General features: G+C 34.7%; 1 protein-coding gene across 1 annotated transcript in view; it reads left to right on the top strand.

The window, feature by feature from the left end:
• LOC120316041 (guanine nucleotide-binding protein G(q) subunit alpha) overlaps window positions 1–17,273 on the top strand; it is a 98,330-nt gene extending 81,057 nt beyond the window's left edge. The window contains exons 6-7 of the mRNA XM_039361184.1: window positions 9,231–9,384; window positions 10,760–17,273. Coding sequence (XP_039217118.1) covers window positions 9,231–9,384; window positions 10,760–10,950 — 345 coding nt within the window. The 3' untranslated portion in view covers window positions 10,951–17,273. The remainder of the gene's footprint in view (window positions 1–9,230; window positions 9,385–10,759) is intronic.
• The last annotated feature ends 3,072 nt before the right edge of the window (window positions 17,274–20,345 follow it).

A 20,345-nucleotide genomic window follows, 5' to 3' on the forward strand; every position in this document is an offset into this window, starting at 1 on the left:
AGACTGGAGTGACAAGTTGATCATTAATTCCTGTCACAATTAATGGATCAATTAATGGATCACTCAGTTGATCTGGAAAAAAGCAGACCCTACACTTGCAGGAAAAAAATAGGAAGGGGAAAAAATGAAAATACAACACTGGAACAGTAAAAAGTGCAAGGGTACTATTTAGTAAAGGAATTTCTTGCTGTATGTTATGAATTAAAACATCAATCTTTGTGCGGTCCTCTTTTGTCTAAATAGAACAATTGTTTTATGCTTGAGTAGAACACAATCCGTTGGGGGCACTTTATAGTGTCAGAATTTACTGTTAATAACTTTAACAGAATATCTCAACATATTCTGAAAGAGAACTCAATATCTCACTTATCCCTTAGCGTCATTAAGATGAGCTTATGACATAGCATAATCCTACTTTGCATTTTTGTGTGTTAAGTCTCGTAATTGATACATGATTAAACAAAGCTCTATCGTACTACTTTGTTCTTTTGGTTACGTTTTAAGAAGATGAACAACTAGCAATAGTTTTCCTTATTGCTTTCTGATTTCTGTAGCATTTTTAACCTGTGAATAATCTCTTTTTTCATGACACAGGAAGCATATTTGATTGACATTACTTAGAACTGCTTATTCTAGATTGATTGGGTCTTCATAGGAAGCTTTTAAAATTCTTTTATATTGGGAATGGTGAACGTGCCTCTTTAGATGTGGGAGAACATAGACATTGGAGGAAGGATTCTAAGAGCTATACTTGAGAAGTAATAGTTATATTGACATCTAAATGCCCTTCTTCCCACTCTAGCTTTTTTTAACCTGCCACAATCAAATGGAAATCTTCTATTTCCTGGGAACAGCTCAGTGTTCAGTGATAGACAACATACTTTGCCCGCATAAAGTCCTAATTGGATAAGCTATTAGGATAATGGTGACAGTAAAAATATGTACTTCCAATAGAAGGGAATGTATGTAGCTCCTGGTTGAATTGTGTAGTTCTTGGTACTTTCTGAGCATGGTTATTGCTTGTAGGTTTTTCATTATCCAACTAGCTAATATCATCGGTCCAAGTGAATGTGAGATTTGCTGCCCATATTTTTTGTATATAATAGTTTGCCCTGTTAGTTTTCATACCCCAAAAATATGTGCACCATTGCTTGGAAATAACTGATCACAAATTAGGTAATGTCAGTTTTCTGTATCTGTGTCTCTCTGTTTTATATTTAGTAAGGCTGATGGAATAATTTATTGCCAATAAACTGTAAACCCTCAAACTCTTTAATAAAGTACATTAGGAAATGTGTGACTTTTTGAGGATTCTCTTATCTATTTTACTTTCTAACTCAGAAATGTGTTATATTTCAGTCATTAAGTGAATATACAGTATACAAATTCCTATTCTCATTAAGTGAATATATACTCCCAATTTTTTTCTTTAAGATAAGATAAGATAAGATAACCTTTATTGTCATTTTTTTACTGTGGGCACAACGGCACACATCAAAAATGAAATTTAGTTGCCCGCTCTCAAAATGAAACACATACATGACACACCTAAACATACTATGAACAACATATGTATAGACCCACACCCCTACATATACGTAGTAAATAAATATTAAATACTGTCCATCTTGAATATATAATGGAAGGAGGAAGTTTTAAAGAAACATTTACTCTCCATATGGGAATGGGATGCATTCCTGTAGTTTTGGGGAAGATATTTTCTTTATAGCTTTATCCAAAATAGAAAAATATATTTAAAAGTATTTTGTATTGGATGACTTTAAATGACCATTTCAAGAAATATTCTAATCTGCAAAAGAAAGATGAGTGAGATTTTATGTGTAACATGCTTAATTTTAATGTGCACATCAGAATGAAAAAAAATTGGCAAATATCAGACATAGACCATCATACAAATTATAAATTAAAACAAATATTTGGGGAGATGTTTCCATTTTAAAAAAATTTCCAAAACAACAAATTTAAAGCAAAGCTGAAAATAAGCATATGAAATACTGATATATCAATTCATAACACGTTTTTATTGGCAAATCTCTCCAAACCAATTTTATTTTATTTTACGTGAATTTTTAGCATTCCACAGATGCAGTTATACCATAAGTCCTTCTGCCTCATCATTAAATTGCAAGTCAGCTTAGATGTATTTTATTTATATACTGTGTGAACACTAGAGGGTTCTATAAGCCTTTGGGTAGAATGGCTAATTGTAAATTATTTTTGTTTTCCTCCATTTCTTTTCTTTTTATCTATTTTAATCTCTTCCTTTATAATTTAACCCAGAATTGCCTATAAAATGCTGCCATTAAGGCAGAACCGTTATTTGGTTCTGGAGGCAAATGTAGATGCATGGTATGACAAAGACTTAATATAAAAGATTATGCCTTTTTTCATATGAAAATCAATAGAATGTTAGCATACTGTAGCATGAGACTTTCACCAGAGATGACTAAGTCTCCATGATTCAGTTCTGCTCATCCCATAAGATGCAAAGGATCCTAACTAGAGGAAGCAGTTAATTTGTATCCCTGGCACTCAGTCTGGGTAACATCACAGAATCTACATCAGTGATGGTTGTGAGAGATCACAATCAAGACAGTGCAACCCCCATGGCCTTCCTTAACCTTTTGATGTTTTTTGATTCCATTGGCCATGTCACCCTTTTGGTTTGTCTTCAAGGGATTGAAGAGAGAGTGCTGTCTTGCAGTGGTTTTCCTTCATCTTGAACTTGTAGAGATTTCCTTTGGTTTAGTATTATGAATATGTGCATGATACGCAGTTATACATCTTGTCCCTAGACAAGATAAAAGATAAACTGATGATGTGGTACAAGTGCTGACCCAGTGCCTAGAATAGGTCAAGATTTGGATGGATAGGAAGAATCTTCAGCTGAATTTCTCCAAGACAAAGTGAGTTTGAGTTTATTCCAGGGAAGTTTAGTCTCTGATGCTAAGTAAGTACAGAATCTGCAATTTAGGAATTCTACTAAATTCAAGTTCCTGCTCAAGGAATAGCTGGCATTTGTGGATAGGAGGCTTTTTATACAGCTACATCTTTTGCAGCAATTTCCTGGATCAGAATGCCCACAGTAATTCATGCCATAGTCACATCCGTTTTGATTCCTATAATGTCCTCTACATGGGACTTTCCTTGACAAAAATCTGGAAGCCATAGCTGTTGTAGAACCTGGAAGTCTGAGTTCTGATTGGAGTATTTCAATATCTTCAGTTATCCTCTATACTTCAGGAGATTCATTGGTTACCAGTTGGCCTTTGAGTGCAAGTTAAGGTGTATGTTGGCATTTTAAAACCCTATATGGATGTGAACCCAGTTATCTGAGGAATTGGCTTCCCTTATATAAATGTATCCATTCTGTTAGATCAAATAGGGTCAACTTTCTCCAGATTCTACCCTCTGATTGGCTTCAAAAGTAGCCATTCTGATTAGCTGCCCCAATTAGTTGGAACTCCCAGTGGGAATCCAATTGACCTCATCTTTCATAAGTTTCTGGAAAGCTTCAAAGACCTCCCTGTTCCATTTGGATGGGAAGACAGTATCCAAAGACTGAAAGCTGGGATTGACTCTAAACAGGATTGATATCTGGCATGTGGTGTTTGCATTTGTCAGTGTTTATTTATTATTTTTATGCTTGTATGTAATTCAGATTTCCTGGAATAATTTGTATGTTTAGATACTGTTATATTTTATTTTTGATCCTCTAAAAATATTAGGAAGGTTTATGGGTGTTTTGACTCAATGTTGAAATGTTTTGTGGATTTCTCTGGAATATTTGTCTTCATATTGGGCGCTAAGATTTAAGTGCATATCTTTATGTTTGGGAGTCTGTCAAAACGTCTGATGATACCTACCATATGACAAATACTGCCTCATTTGGTCACAAATTATTCCAATTCCTTTTTTTTTTTTTTTGAACCACTATTCAAGGCATATTGCTGATAACTCTACCCTGATAGCTGAAAATGCAAGCTCTAGTACTAAAACTCAAAAAGCACAATGGAAAAAGAAGAGACTAAAATTAAATGTAAACGAGACCAAGCTAATGACAACAGGTAGAACAATCAGCTTTAGAAAAGACAATGAAGACATCAAAATGGTGGCTAGCTTCTGCATTTTAGGATCTAGTATCACTGGTACAGGAACAAGTGGTCAAGAAATAACGCTGATCCAGGCTAGCCCTTGATAGACCAGCCATGAAAGCCTTGGAAAATGTATTCAAATACCATGATGTGTTTTTATATCTACCAAAATCAGAATCATACAAGCCATGGTATACCCTGTGATACTCTATGGAAGCAAAAGATGAACTTTAAGAAGCAAGATAGGAAGAGTAATGACATTTTTAAACTTTTGTGTTGGAGATGACTCCTGGACAGCCAACAAAACAAACAGATGGATCTTCAAACAAATCAACCCTTCAAGGCACAAATTGCCAGTCTCAAATTATTCTACTTTGGACAGATTATGCTAAGGCCAGCTCTCTGGAAATGGTTGTAATGCTGGGAAAAATAAAAGAGAGGAAGAGAATGGCCAATAGCAAGATGGATAGATTCAATTTCACTGGCGATGACTACACTATTGGGAGCCTCAAAAGAACAGGTTAGGGATAGATTATCGTGGAAAAAAATCTATCCATGTGGTCAACAGGAGTTGAAAATGACTTGATCAGGACAGATCAATGTTACTGTACATTCGGTAAATGTGGCATCTATTGTAAATATTTTTGTTACAAACCGAATGAAAAAATAATATGCAAAATGGATAGGATGGAATAGAATGATGTGATGCTGCACACATGGGGGAGGTTTTTTTCAAGTAATCTTATTAAAGATTATAATTACTATAGTAAAAATGAATGCACATTAGAAAAAGATAGGAAAACAGAACAAGTAAAAGTTACAAAGGGAACAAATAAGAAATATATAAAGAATAGAAAGAAAAATAAGGATAAGAAAAAATTCTTTTCTGCCAGTTATTGGTCCTAGTGAAAGTTACCCTGAAGTCTATACTTCCCATTCTCACAGATTTTCTTCTTTTCTTTAAGAAGAAAAGTATGATAAATTATCTTTCGAAACAGGATTGTTACACAGTAGATATACTTATTTTTTGTGAACAATGCCAATAAATAGGGTATGAAAATTATTTAAATGTCTAAGATCCTATTGAAACCTTATTTCACTAATTTTTTTTTAAAATTCAAGTAGTCTGCCTTGCATTATGATATGTGATAAAGGGATAGGGTTATAATCAAAATGTTTATTGATTATCATAAATTGGTAAAACCATGTTATAACTTTGAAGCTTCAAAATACATTTTTAATTATAGCTGCTATTTTAATGTGCAGAATAAGAGTCAACAATGACGTGATGTCAAATAATCAAGTAATCAAACATACCACAATAAAGACAAAGAATCCAATCCTGCCTATATTTGGTCATCAGCTTATTGATTAGTCAACTGTAAAAAAATTAGTTTACTTTGAGCTATTCATGGCCTTACTTAAGCTTTATTATTTACAATCAGAGATCTATTTACTAGCTGTCTGAGGGCTGATTTTTTACTAAAACGTAACATTAGCCTTCCTAATATCTATCTTGCTATAAAAGCTTTTCCAGTGATCATAATAATAAATAGCTAATTAGTGCATTGCACATGTGCACTACCTAATCCTAAGTGCCATATCTTATCAAAATTGTGGGTTAATGAATCCCAAAATGCTTCTGCAGTAGAGTTTTCTACTCATTATCAAAAAAGTTACAAGTGTTAGGATCACAAGGATTAAACATGGCCTTGCCATTAAAGCTGTGATAAAATATTGATTCCACTCTGGAAAAATCCTTTATACATGAATTCTACTACATGTTCCAGAAGTTTTGGGTACTTGGTGTATTTGCTTAGTCTGCCTAATGGAATTATAGTATTCCTGTTAACAATGAAATAAATTGTTAACTACCTGAAATTGGATACCTCAAGTTAGCTAAGGCTAACTAATGTATATAGAAACTGTCTTGAAAAAAAAAATACCATTAGGTTAAACTATCTTTTGAAAATTAGTTATCTCTGCAATTCTCTGCAATTAGTGTTCATATTTTTAACATAATGGCAGCACACAAGAATGCAATACTTGTGTGGTTTGGCATAAAATAAAGTTTTACATTGTCTAACTATAACTCTGAGGAGACAGAGAGCAAATCGTAGTCCGTGTTGGATTTTAGTTTAGGATGAAAAACATGGGGGTCGTAATTTGTGATTGGCAAAGAGTAAATATCTTAATTTGGAGAATTCCACTGTATAATAAAGTATTTATTGGTATTTGCAGATAAGCTGTCCATTATTCTAAAGCTCCATACCTACAGTTTTATTTTGTAAAGATGAAAAGGTAGAAATGTATAAAGAAGGCACCGAGTATTTAAAAATGTGAATTTGGAGTAGTTTTAAATCTAGGAATTTTGGATAACTTTTTAGGAGGTATGTATGCAAGTATCTAGACCAGCAGAGCATATGTTCACAAAAGCTGCTGTGTCTGAAGAAATGAACAGAGAATAGCATCAAAGCAACTTCTATCTAAAATGTATGAAAGTAAAGAACTAAAGAACAGTCGTGTATACAAAGAATTGTGCTTCTGTTCTTGGTATTACTAATTAAATGGGTAATCCTGATCAAGAGAAAAAACAGATGGTCTAATGACTAATAGATGATAGAGACGTTTAGGTGCATTATGAAATTACTGTAATGAACTATTGCCAACAAATATTAAAAGGCCTATCTAGAAGGATAGACTAAGGAACAGATTAAGGCGCAAAATATGTTTATGTGTATATGTGCATTTACTAATTTTGATTCTTCCATTTATGCTGTTAGAACTTTTCTGTGTAAAAACAATATCATTGAAATGATTTTGCATCTTTGAAGAATGCAAATTTAGCAACAGATTTAAAGGAGGCATTACTGGTTAAATTATAGCCAAATCAGGTAATAAAACCTGCAGCTGTCTAACTGCAATAATCCCTGACTACAGTGGTACAGTGTTTAAAGATAGGATATTTCTTCATTTATAAACTATTAGAAGCAAAGTGGGGCCATAGGGTTCAGTCAAAAATAGAAGAAAACATTCTTCAGGGAGCATTTAATATTTATTAGGATGATCTTTTCTTTCTCTATCCCATCACTTATCTACAAACAAATCTTTAAAACCTCAGCATTTCAAGTCTGGTGTAAATCCCGTTTTATTTATTTATTTATTTATTTATACATCCCTTAACATTTTCTAAACACAGTCTATCTCTAAAGGTAGATTGTAGAGGAAGGAATGGCAAACACTGGGGGCAAAGTTAAAAGTGGGATCAGCCTAGATATCCACATAGCCATAAGTAAACTAAGTCAACCCCCCCCCTTGAATTCCGTTGACCCTTAACTAACTACTACCAGGTGCTAACTGTTTAAAGCTGTGGTGAATGCATGGGACATGTTCCTTGTTGACAATAAGGATGAGGATCTGAAGCAGGGCTCTCCAAATGTGGCGATTGGAAGACTTGTGGACTTCAACTCCCGGAATTCCTCAGTCAGGCGTGTTCCTTGTTAACAATAAGGATGAGGATCTGAAGCAGGGGGTCTTCAAACTTGGCTCTTTTATGACTTGTGGACTTCAACTCCCAGAATTCCTCAGCCAGGCATGCCTGGCTGAGGAATTCTGGGAGTTGGAGTCCACAAGTCATGAAAGGGCCAAGTTTGAAGACCCCTGATCTAAAGGGTCCATTTTAGAACTGTGGGATTGCAGGAAAGTTAAAAGGTATAGAACTAAGCTTAAATGGGAAATTTAGAGCTTTAGACCAGAGGTCTCTAACCTTGGAGTCCAGAAATGGTCCATGGGGAGGAATTCTGGGAATTGGAGTGCAGAAGCAACCTAGAATTAAGGAGAAACTTCCTGACAGTGAGAACAATTAACCAGTGGAACAACCTGCCTCCAGAAGCGGTGAATGCTCCAACACTGGAAGTTTTTAAGAAGAGACTAGACACCCACTTGTCTGGAGTGGTATAGGGTTTCTTGCCTGAGCAGGGGATTGGACTAGATGACCTCCAAGGTCCCTTCCAACTTTATTATTATTATTATTATTAATTCAGAATATTCCTATACCTAGGCACAAGTAGCAATGAATCCATTTAATTGGACCTTCCTATGTGGACCTTATCTTTCACACCCAAAATAGACAGTCTTAAAATTAATTTTTGGGTCAGTTGTTCAAAAATATCCTTCAACATATCCAATATTATGCTTCGTTCTACATTAGTACTGTAAGTCACATTTAAGAGCTCCTCTCCTTTAATTGTAATTTTTAGCTCTTTCTGATTCCCTCTAGTGTCCACTTTCAAAGTCTCATCCTATCATTTTTTTAAAAAGAGAATTTAAAACAAAAGAATTTTCTTGTGGGAAGGATACTTAAAACTAATTCCAAAATCTTATTTAAAATTATTTTGCTAAGATTTGAAGGAAATCTTCCAAGTGGTGTAAAACTTGTCAGTCCAAAGGTTTCTGCTAGCTGAAAAGCAGTTAAAAAACCATTTCCAAAAGTGATATAAAAAGGAAGTATATTTGTCCAGTGTCCTTTCAAAGATCCTGACTACGGTTTGAGTAAGGTGACTATTCCCTAGTCTCCCAGAGCTCTAAACCTATTTTGCAACCTCTTTGTGAGGAGCAACTATAAGGAGCATTTGTGGGTGATCCTGGGTCCTTTCCTTGTTTGAAGAGGACATACGAAGAGCAGGTCTTAACTGGGTCTTCATTTTGTTTGAGTTATCCATTTTGGGCAGAATTATCTTCAGTTCACCATTTCTTCCCGGAAGTTTTTGACTTGGGGAAAAAATATTCTGTAGTAAACTGTTTTTGAAATCACTTCAGCCTATGATTAATACTAAAAAAGAAACGGAAGAAATGTGCTAAAAGGGAAGATGAGAAAGATTGCAAACCTCCAGTTATTTTCTAATTCATCAGATGACTTGAACCTTGGAATTTAATCAGAACTCCAGATTCATCAATTCATAAATTTGTATCTATACATATGCCTATATATCTATTAATTATATGATTTGTGCATCTATCCAAGAAAAACAAAACAAAAACATATGAACAGATTATGCTTTTGAAACAATCACTATAGGTACGTTAATGTTAATTGACTATTTTTTGCTCTTCCAGAATCGAATGGAGGAAAGCAAAGCACTATTTAGGACAATTATCACATATCCCTGGTTCCAGAATTCTTCAGTCATTCTATTCTTAAATAAGAAAGACCTTTTAGAGGAGAAAATAATGTATTCACATCTAGTTGACTATTTCCCGGAGTATGATGGTAAGTTTGTTTGTTTTTAATAAGACATTGTGTGCAAGTAGTATAACAGCATTAAGACAACATTATAGAGTTGATAAGTGAGAACAAGCTTGCCTTTTGTAGTTCTATTATTATGGCCACCATTCCCAAACTTCTAATTAAATGGTGCATTCTTAACTACATGTTCAGAGCGTCAGTTGTTATTTGTTAACTAGAAAAACAGCCCTTGAACATACCATGGTTTGTTTTCTTCAGTTCATCTGAATAAGATTTGAGGAGGAAGAAATTTATCCATGTGACTGGAGGATGTTTTGTTTATTAAACTGTCTGGTTGTGCATGTATACATAACTGGAGTGATGGAGTTTACCATATTTTTCATTCTTCTTAATCTCATAGGATTAACAGAATAGGATAAGTCAAATTCAGAGGCAGTGCAGGGAGACTTGCATGTCTTACTAAAAGGATGTGTTTGTTAAATTGATAATTATACATTCTATGCCTTGTACCTCTACTTATTGAGAAGTGGAGAGAGAGCGCACCTGCTGAAAAACGTACCAGCAATTGAAGCAAAGAGAAGGGTTTTCCCCTTCACTTTTCCCGCCACCTTTGAAAGCTGACATGTTTCTTTCCCAATGGCTATATTGCCTGGAATCTCCCAGTGACAGTCACTCTAATCTTGTTTTAAAATGAAGCCCCTGTCTTCTTTCTCAATCATTTCTCCCTCTATATTCTTTCTATTTGTTTAAAGTATACCAGTATAGTAGCTCCCATCCTAATGTACTGTGAAATTCTTGCCTTTGGCTTGTTTTTAACCATCTTTAGTTTAAAAGGTTAAATGTCAATTCTCCAAGTTACCATGATTGTTGAGTAAAATGTTGGGATGTATCATTTTTCAGTCCACAACTTCTCTTCCATCCTTCAATATTCAGTCCTCATTTCTTGCTTAGATATCACCACAGTGTAATAATAGCCATTTACAGGTATTCCTTGATTTTACGAGCAGAGTGAGCTAAAAAATTCTGTTGCTAAGCAAGACAGTTTTAAGTGAGATTTCCCCCCATTTTATAACCTTTCTTGCCATAATTGTTAAGGGAATCACTGCAGTCATTAAGTGAGTCTGGCTTCCCCATTGACTTTGCTTGTCAGAATGTTGCAAAAGGTGATCACATGACCCTGGGTCAATGCAGCCGTCATGCATACAAGCCAATTGCCAAGCGTCCAAATTTTGATCACATGACCATGGGTTACTACAATGTCATAAATTGAAAAATGGTCATGTCATTTTTTTAAATGCTGTCATGGATTCAAGTGGTCACTAACCGAATAGTTGTAAGTCAAGGACTACCTCTATTTTTTCGAAGATAAATTCAATATACTTCTTTTCTGGTGTAACAGGACCTCAGCGAGATGCACAGGCAGCAAGAGAATTTATCTTGAAGATGTTTGTTGACCTGAATCCTGAGAGTGAAAAAATTATCTACTCCCATTTCACGTGTGCCACAGACACAGAGAATATCCGCTTTGTCTTTGCTGCCGTCAAGGACACTATCTTACAATTAAACCTGAAGGAGTACAACTTGGTCTAACTGTGCCTCTTAGATCTCTACCCACCCACTTTGGGCAATTGAAGATATTCAAGAGGGACTGTATTATCTGTGAAAACGATCTGCGTAATACTAATTTATTGCTGGCCTGGACTCTGTTAATATTTGCAGAGTTTGTAGTAAATATTACAATTTTATTTAAACTTTACAGAGGAAAAGAAACAAAAGATGCTGAACTACATTCACAGCTCATTTCCTCTTTTTTAAGTCAAAATTTTGTGACTTAATGTGTTCTAAATTCTCAGTTGTGCACTCACAAAATGATAGGGGTTTGGGTTGATTTTTTTGTTGTTGTTGTGACTGAAGCAAAATCAAGTTGGGCTCTCCTATTGTCTCTGCCTGTGTCTGTCTTGATTTACCTTTTTCAGGTACAATACCTATCCCCACAAATTTCATTTTCAGGTTTCCTTTTTAGATTGGGGGGAGGAACCCGTCACTAGAATTTAAGCCATAGGAAACTGCTTTTATGAGGGATCAAATCTATTGGTGTTCTGGTTTTGTTTAACTTTTGGCAGATGTAAAGTATACCTACCTTTTGGTATCATCTTTGCACTGAAGGAATGTTGTTCATTGGGAGTATTATAGATTTTTATCCATAACAGTACCATAGAAATTAAACAAACTACATAGAACACAGCAACAAATTACTGAGAAAGGACATTTTTGAAGCAGATTAGCTTTTTGATCTATTTACTCTCTTCCAAAACCAACCTTTAAAAAAGATCTCCCCCCTCCCCCCCCTTTTTTTTTTTTCTTCTTAATCACAAATGCCAAATATATACCTTGGAAATACTATGGTCTGGAATGACTGTTTTTTTAAATTAAGCAGACTATCTAGATTTCTCATCCCAGTTTCAGATTTTTAAAAATTGTGCAGAAAGTATTGGCCAGATTTGGCTCTTCTTATAAACAGTGACTGCAAAATATAAGATGGTGATTTGAGATGCCAAGTTAACTGATTGAGAATCTCTTCCAGACAACTGCCAAATATTAAAACAAAGAGATTTTAGCTTTTTTGTTTCCTCTTTGTACTAAAAAGCATTCCATTTCTCAACGCCAACCTTTCCCCCATAACATTATAAGTAAAAAATGGTGCTACATACATATGCATATGGCTAAATTCAAAAACAGTTTTAATACTGTATTTATAAAGTGCTATAAGATTGGACACTGTTCTTATTTTCTTTTCTTTAGTAAGGCACTTTTAATGGAAAAAAAACAAAATAGCTGAGAGAGAGAGAGAGAGAGAGGGAGAGAGAGAGAGAGAGAATGTACATATAAAGCTATATTTGTGTGTGAAATGACAAAATGGAAGGCTAAACTATATATAACTGAGAAAAAGTCCAGTGGATTCAGAAGAACGGCTTCTGAGTAAATATATCAGTTTTAATAATAGAATGGGGGGGGATCCACTATACCTGTTTTGATGGACATTCTCTCTCTGCCTCTTTTCTCTCTCTCTCTCTCCTTTGGATGAAATCAGATTTTTAAAATTTTGTGTAAAACAACTCTGTAAATAAAAATTGTCAGTTTGGAAAATTGTACACATGAGGTAGAAAAGTCAGATACGAAATTCGACTAATTTTTCTAAAAGGTGATTTTGCAGTTGTAGGATTAAAATAAATTATCTGCATTACATTTTGGGACACAGAGGAGACAACGAATGCGATAAATTACAACTAAACCTCAAGTGTAGGAGCAATCTGCCAAGCATTAGTATTATTGGCACAAGGGCCAGATTCCCAGTGTAACATTCTTAAAATAATGCTTCATGGATAATCTACAACATATTACTAATAAAATTTCTATTGACCCTTAATTCTTTATATTAAAATTGATTAAAACTTGGATTGCTTTTGTTCCCTAATCATGAAATCTTGTAATTTTAAAAAAGTAGGCCTAGTGCAATTATGAATGCTATAATCCTTGTGAGATATGTATACGTATATGTATATGTATCTCACAGCATCCATACAGGCTTTGTAATCATTTTGGGCAGATTAAATGTGCTGTATTGATATGTATCTATGTAATTGTAATGTATGTCTTACAGATAATTCACAATTTAAATAATGTTATTTTATTTACTTTTTTAACAGAGAAGAATGTACATTTTGTCAGTTTATTTCTGACTAGGTTTGTTTTTAATTTTTATTTACAAACAATTATTATAGTTCAGAGTGGTACTAGAATTATGCAGTATAAAATCATTTGCACTGCCCTGAGAAAAATTGGAGTGGACATTCACATGCACATGCATACACAGAGGAATTTAAGCTCTTTTTTGTCTGATTACATTGTTCTTTGGCAAATGAAAAGGTTAGTTTGCATCCCCAGTCTTTTCATGGTAAAAATGGTTTATTTTTTGTTTTGGTTTATTTTTTACCACAATGAGGATTCTCTGTGGCCACATGATATTGAAAGCATTTATCAGCTATCAAGAGTCACTGAGCTAGCAACTCTGCAATTAGTTAAGCTTGTCTGCTTTGATAAGGAAATAGGAGCATATGTTGAAAACTATCATCATCACAAAAAGGGATGATAGTAACAACTTTGCAATAAATTTCCAGGTGCAACAACAGTATCATGAAAAATCACTTTGGGTTGGAAGCATTCTTAAATATAGGGTGCACATTTCAACATGTATTACATTTTTTTGTATTTGTACTTCCAACACCCAGTGGAAATTGGAAACATACAATTGCTTCATGCCACCAGGGGAATTCATTTTTGCAATAGGAATTCATAGGAATTCATTTTTGCAATAGTTATCACCTGTTACCCTCTCCAGTTTGGGTCAGCTGTCACTTCTTCATTTATGTCATATTTCAAATTTTAGTTCAAACTAACATTTGAAAAAAATGTATTTTTCTTTAAATGTGACATTGTTGCAGCTGATACCTTTATAAATATTTCATGTTGGAATGTCAAAATTAACTCTAAAATTGGCACTGTAGGAGAAAAATGACACATAAGTCTTTTCTTACAGCATTAAGGATTTTTCCTGATTTTGATGCAAATGAAGGATATCCTACAAAGGAATTATTGTTTATTTAACCTTTGAGCTTTTAAGAATGGAACTTGAGGTTTTATATATAAATGGCATTACCAATTTTACAGGATCCTTCAGCTAGGAAGACTGCCATTATAGGAGCTGAATCTCCGCGTAGCATTTGAAATGGCAAACCCCTCACTCAGTTTACAAAGCTTTCCTCCCAGTTCTGAATGGAGACAAGGAAGAAGTGATAGCAAGCAAATAACAAAATGATCAGAAAGTAGTTAGTAGCCTCGGCTTATCTTTCTCATCACAATTGACCTTGTGAAAGCGACTTTGTATCTGATGCCCAGGATCTCAGCCAGTTCTTCAGTGAGGCCTGCACGTGAAAGCAGTGTATACTTGGAAAAGAATTCAGAAAAAGTGCTTTGAGCTTCTTGTAAGGCCTGCTATTTCTTAAAGAAGCTGCCATTTTTCAGGCTTCTTTGCGGGCCTGCAAAAAAAATCATGTCTGTCGGAAGAAATCCATGCATTAAAGTTAATGAGACACTTAAAGCAGATGAAATTTTTCTTCAGCTTCACTCAAGCATGAAGAAGTAGAAAGGTGCTGTGGGGCTTGTGATTGAGGTCAGAAAAAGTCAGAGCCCAGGCCTACCAAACATTTTTTTCTTCAATGGAAGTGGTAACTGAGTCCCATATCTGGTGTATGACAATATCTCTTCTCTTAAAATGGGAAGAAGCAAACCTTTTCACTTCAAGTGGATTTTTTTCTTCTATTTTTTTTTTTTAAAAATAGGTTGAAGGAAGGAAAGAACAGAAGAGGTTAAATATGCTGTGGGATGTGGAATTGTTCTTTATTATGGATCTTTGGAAGAATTTTGGAAGCATCAGAAGAAGGGAGAATCAAAAACTATGAAGTGACAACCTCAACTGAGGCCATCATCTGGAAAGACCTCTGTAATTTTAAATTTCCATAATAAAGAATTTAAACATGACATTTTTTTCTTAGCTATAGTATAGATAAATTACATTTTTGTGGGAATATTCTGAATTTGAAGGAAAACTTTGCCAAGGCAACCTAACTTTGAATTGCAATAGCTACCTTGCTTTATGCCAGAGATCAAAATGCAACATAGATTTTTAAAGTGGTACTCCTTATCCCATTTAAGATTTATTATCTGAAGATTAAGGTGAGGATAGTTACGGGTGTGGTTTTGGTATATGCCTTAACAGATTTTGAGCCCAGATATCAGTGCCTCCCAAGTTATCCAAAGTAAACTTAAGATGATTTGTAACTTTGCCAAAACAATGTAACACTGCAAATCAGTTTCTTGGAAAGCTGTGTCTTAATAATTATTAGGATCCCAGCCAACCTGAAATTTGTTTTTACGTCTATTTTATATTTAATGGAAGTTGTGCAACAGTGTTTCCCATTCAATTCAATGGGGCTTGTCCAAGAAAGCTGATGAATCATATCCATGCATAGAAATGATCTTACCAGAGAAAATACTCACAGCTTCTCTTTTTCTAAATCTCTTGATATCTCCCATCCTCAGTCCAGACATACAAAAAATGAATAAATGACAAAAAGCTTTTCCTTTTTTATTCAAAAGTATTCCCATTGTGAAGATTATCTGAACCAGATCCATTTTAATTGTACCATGGCAGGATTTTTGTTTTCCAGGTTTTAAAGGGAACAGACTTTTTATGTGATGTATCAGTCAAGAATGACTGCATGATTTGCCCCCCCCCCCGAAAAAACCCCAGAAAAGAAATGATAGGGGGAAATGTCTGCATATTAAAGAGACCGCTGGGCTTTACCACAGCTTTTGGTTGTGAGCTCCAAATTGCTTTTGACGTACAGGTTGACTTCTCCCATTTGTTTTGGAATTTTCACAAAAAAAAATTAAATGATTAAAAGAATTTTAATAAGTGTTAAAACACAACAAAAATAAAATGTACACCGGGTGTAAATATGTGCTCCTCTTCTTGAATTTTTTTTGTATTTCAAAACAAAACATTTTACTGAGGAAAGCATCCTTTCACGCCTGCAGCAATAGTACCTTCATTTCACAAGTGGTGAGAACATCCAAATCCACATTCAAGGATCTCTGCAGGTGGGGTTAAAAAAAAAATCAAGGTTATGGCCACAACCATATGATGGAATCCCACTTCTTTTTTATGTGGAATGGCTGTGACTGCTATCATTACATTTTTACCTCTTCCTAAAGCCCTATTTTAGGGGAAACTAACATGGCTTTGGAGTTCCCTCACATTGCTGACCTCAAATTCTGGAAAATATTGCAAAAGGCTAATTCCTGTTATTTAGGCAGATTCCTGGCTTTTGTAAATAGCTTTTTAGCCCACATGCCTCATATACATACATCATAGTCGATATTAAATGTATATTTTTGTTATATAGCCTTATTTTAATTTGGAAACTCATTTGCACATCATTATAGCCCCTAATCTGGAGTTTTGTGTTCGCTATTTGGGCCTTTTAAGTGAATGAGACATTATTCACTTAAAGATACAGTGTTAATAAATATTTCTGCTTTGATCTCTCTATTGAATTGAATTGTCCAGGAATAATTCACAATAACTCATTTACACATTGCAAGGCATGCTTCATCAGCAGTACTTTTCCATTTTATTCTAGTATATTGGAAAACATTTTAACTGTGATTAAATAGCATTTAAAACATGGATAATCCCCGTAATTGTTATTATGCCTATATTCTTGCAAATGGGTCACTTTCCTTGTATTTCCTTCAAAGTAAACCTTGAATGCAGTTAACTACAATTTTATAGACAATACTTATGTTTGAACAAGTACTTTGGAAATGAAATGGGAGCTAGTAAGTTTAATCAGAAAGACTTGATACAAGATTTAAAAAGTGCCAGGTAGCAGAAGGATTCAGCCATGTGTCCTTCCTTCAACATACTTGTAAAATTCAATTTGTTAGTGATTTCTTTATAACAATATCTTGAAAGCTCGCCTTATAGAACCTACATGTTGACCAGATGGGACTCTTGTACTTTTAACTCAGCAGTATTTTATTACTTACGCTTGTTCTTAATATCCTTCAAATGCATGTATCATCTATGGTTTGAGACTGAACATTTTTGACATCAGCTACTGTATAACAATACCCAAATGACTGCACTAGTTATGATTACAGCATTTTGGCCATACTTTTGTACTCCGGCATCTTTCTTCCTCTACATTTGCATCTCTTAAAGTACTTTTGGCTCATTGTTATCTTTAAATGCTCTTTTATAATTATAGGAATAAATACTTTTATTCCCATGATTGTTTCAAAGTGCAATACTGTATCCTAACCAGGCATGCTAAAAAGCTACATATCCTAAATATATTTGAAAAAGGTAATATGTTCGCCCACTCCCCCATATTGGATGGTATAAACATCTTTAATATAGATTCATTATCAAGATATATTAATACCCCTTCATATACATATGTAAATAACTCAGTGAGAAGTTCATACTATGTGTATCACTTTATATTAACCAAAAAAACTTAAGGACTGAACAGACCCCCACTAAAGAATATATAACTATATAAAACTTAATAGATTTTTTTCCTTTCTGGAGACATACAACATGAATTCATACTGTACACCTGTTGGCTTTTGGTTTTGAAATTACAACTACTTATTTAAATGAATGGTAAGAATATTCCTAATCCAATTTAAAATAATGTTCAGAAGGCAGAACAACCTTAAATATCAAATAGCAATCAGATGCGTATACTTCATAGTGAGCAGTCTAACATTGAGTTCTACTTTAATCTCTAGAACACACTTAAATTTTTGCTAGGTGGTGAGAACTGCGTTGAGTGTAAGTTGTTCACAGTACTTATAGAATGGGAATTTCTAAATTCATAAGAAAAGCTAACTGGATAACTTTACAGATGATCAATCTGTAAAAAGGTAAAGGTAAAAGTTTCCCTTGCAGTTATGTCTGACGCTGGGGCATGATGCTCATCTCCATCTCTTGGCCAAGGGAGCCAGCATTGTCGAAGACAATTTCCATGGTCATGTGGCCAGCATGGCTATATCCAAAGGTGCATGGAATGCTTTTACCTTCCCACCAAAGTGATACCTATTTATCTACTTGCATTCACATGCTTTCAAACTGCTAGGTGAGCAGGAGCTGAAGCAAGTAATGGGAGCTCACCCCTTTGCACAGAGCTTGGGTCTCAAACCGAGGCTGTCAGCTCTCCAACTGACAAGTTTAGTGTCTTTAACCGCTGAACCATCGTGCCCCTCTTGATCAATCTGTAATTAACATTTTATTTGAGTTAATATTGTTTACGTGTTTAAAAAAATGGATTTGTACATCAAACTGTCTGGTCCTTAAAATAAAATCTAGTAAGTAGAAGCAAATTATGATTATGTTTGGTCAATGATGACCAGTAAAATTTAGAATGATTGTTTCAGCCAAGAAAAAGGCTATATATTACTCTCTATGGTATAATCCCTTCTTTGTGTCTATATAGGATGGTAATAATAGAAGTCTAAGTATTGTAGTAGGAAATGTAATAGTAAGTTGTAGTTGTTAGTTCATAATGCTTATCCACGAAGTACAAATGGTTAAGCATATGAGCACACTATTAGTAATTAAAATCAACCAGTTTTCTTATCGTATGTTTCACCTTGACATTATTAATAATTTACTGTACTGATCTCCCCAAATATCCTAATTTGGTAGGTGTTTACTGCTAGCATGATAACTTGATTTTTGACCAAACTATTTTTTTGTCTGCAGCCTGCTGTAATAGAGGTTGATAGGAAATGGTCTTGCATCAGACCGCTTGGCCTGTTTTCTTTAAGCTTGAGCTATTATACAACGATTTGAGATATTCTGCTGTTCTCTCCTCCAGGCATGAGAAAGAGAGATGAGTCAGGCAGGTGAAGTCAAGAATAGATAGGCTGATTAGGTAAAAGAGTAATCTAATCAAGTCAACATTGAAATGCAACAAAGGTGTTTTAGTGAAAACCATGATCAAAGTTGAGATTCACGAAATCCAAGAGTAAGAATTATTGGCACACAACTCAATTATTTGCAAAAGTATTTGTTTCTTTTGTGACAACTCTTTCCCAATTGATCCCAGGACCCAGCCAGCATTCATTTCTAGACTGGTGGTAATTCCCAAGGAACCTGGTTATATAAACAGCATTCCTGTATCATTCAATTAGCCATCTTTTTCTGTCACGTTCCAAGACATCTTAGGCATCAGAACCTGAGTGTTGATTCAAGACTGTGATCCATAAAGTTCCTAAATGTGGAAAAGGCAGGTAAGATCAAATTCCTGTCCAGGGGTAGGACTGAATCCTTGAGTAAGGAAGATCTATGGGCTCAATTACTGTGGTTTCCATCATCACTTCTTCCTCTTCTGATCTTAAACTGGCAGTAACATACAGTAGTGGTTTCCCAGATAATTTACCTTGAAAATAGGAAAGTGTTAATGTTCTGAGAATGTGGTAAAGGATGCAGTCTAAACTGATCATTTTCTGGGGAACAAATCTTAAATTTAGGGACATTTTCATCTGCAACATCTTTAATTCACTGGAGAGCCTTAATTTAGTTCAGACTGTGGTTAATAATAGAGCCACATAAGAAGTGGCTGGAATGTTTGTGTCGGGAATTTTACAGAGAGATCAAATCATATTTTGCCCTCCTTCCTATATGTTTTTTTACATTTCTCTTTTTCTCACAACAAAAAAGGGGAAGATAAATAGTGTCACAATATTTTAATACGGTAGGTACTAATAGAAATCTTCTATGTGGCTACTGCTGAGACAACACTCTCACAATTATGGCTTTGAAGGCATTCTGATAAAAGCAGGTAACATGCTGATGTCCATTTTCTCATAGTTGTAAGTGCCAGAACATCTTGCACCTGCACAGGCAGCATGTCACATAGGCTGCAAATCATTGTCTGACATCCATGTTAACATTTATTTAATAAGATATCTGGGTTTGGGGAGTAAATGCTTGGAGGTCTGATTCCACTTCTCACAAAGTCCTTTAGATTTTCACAACCTTCCCTGCCTTCTGCTTTTGATCAAGCAGCTGGATAATTCCAGCTGCCATCTCTTATCTTCTATGACTTGCTTTGATGCCTTACTGGAATTCTTCCTCCAACCTTGAAGGATATAGGGCTGTCATAAATTGTCCTAGCCTTCTGATGTTTATAAGGTCAATGTGATGCAACTTGCTGCCCATATGGCTTATATGCATGTGTCTACAGGTTTCAGTCCTTCCTTTCTTTCTTGTCAAATAGATGATTTTCACCAGAGGCAAAATAAACTCTTCTTTAAGAAAAAAAAAATCTAAAATCTGAAATGCAAACATT

The sequence above is a fragment of the Crotalus tigris genome, unplaced genomic scaffold (genome assembly GCF_016545835.1).
Source record: "Crotalus tigris isolate CLP2741 ecotype Arizona unplaced genomic scaffold, ASM1654583v1 scf7180000017585.4430047, whole genome shotgun sequence".
Taxonomy (NCBI): domain Eukaryota; kingdom Metazoa; phylum Chordata; class Lepidosauria; order Squamata; family Viperidae; genus Crotalus; species Crotalus tigris.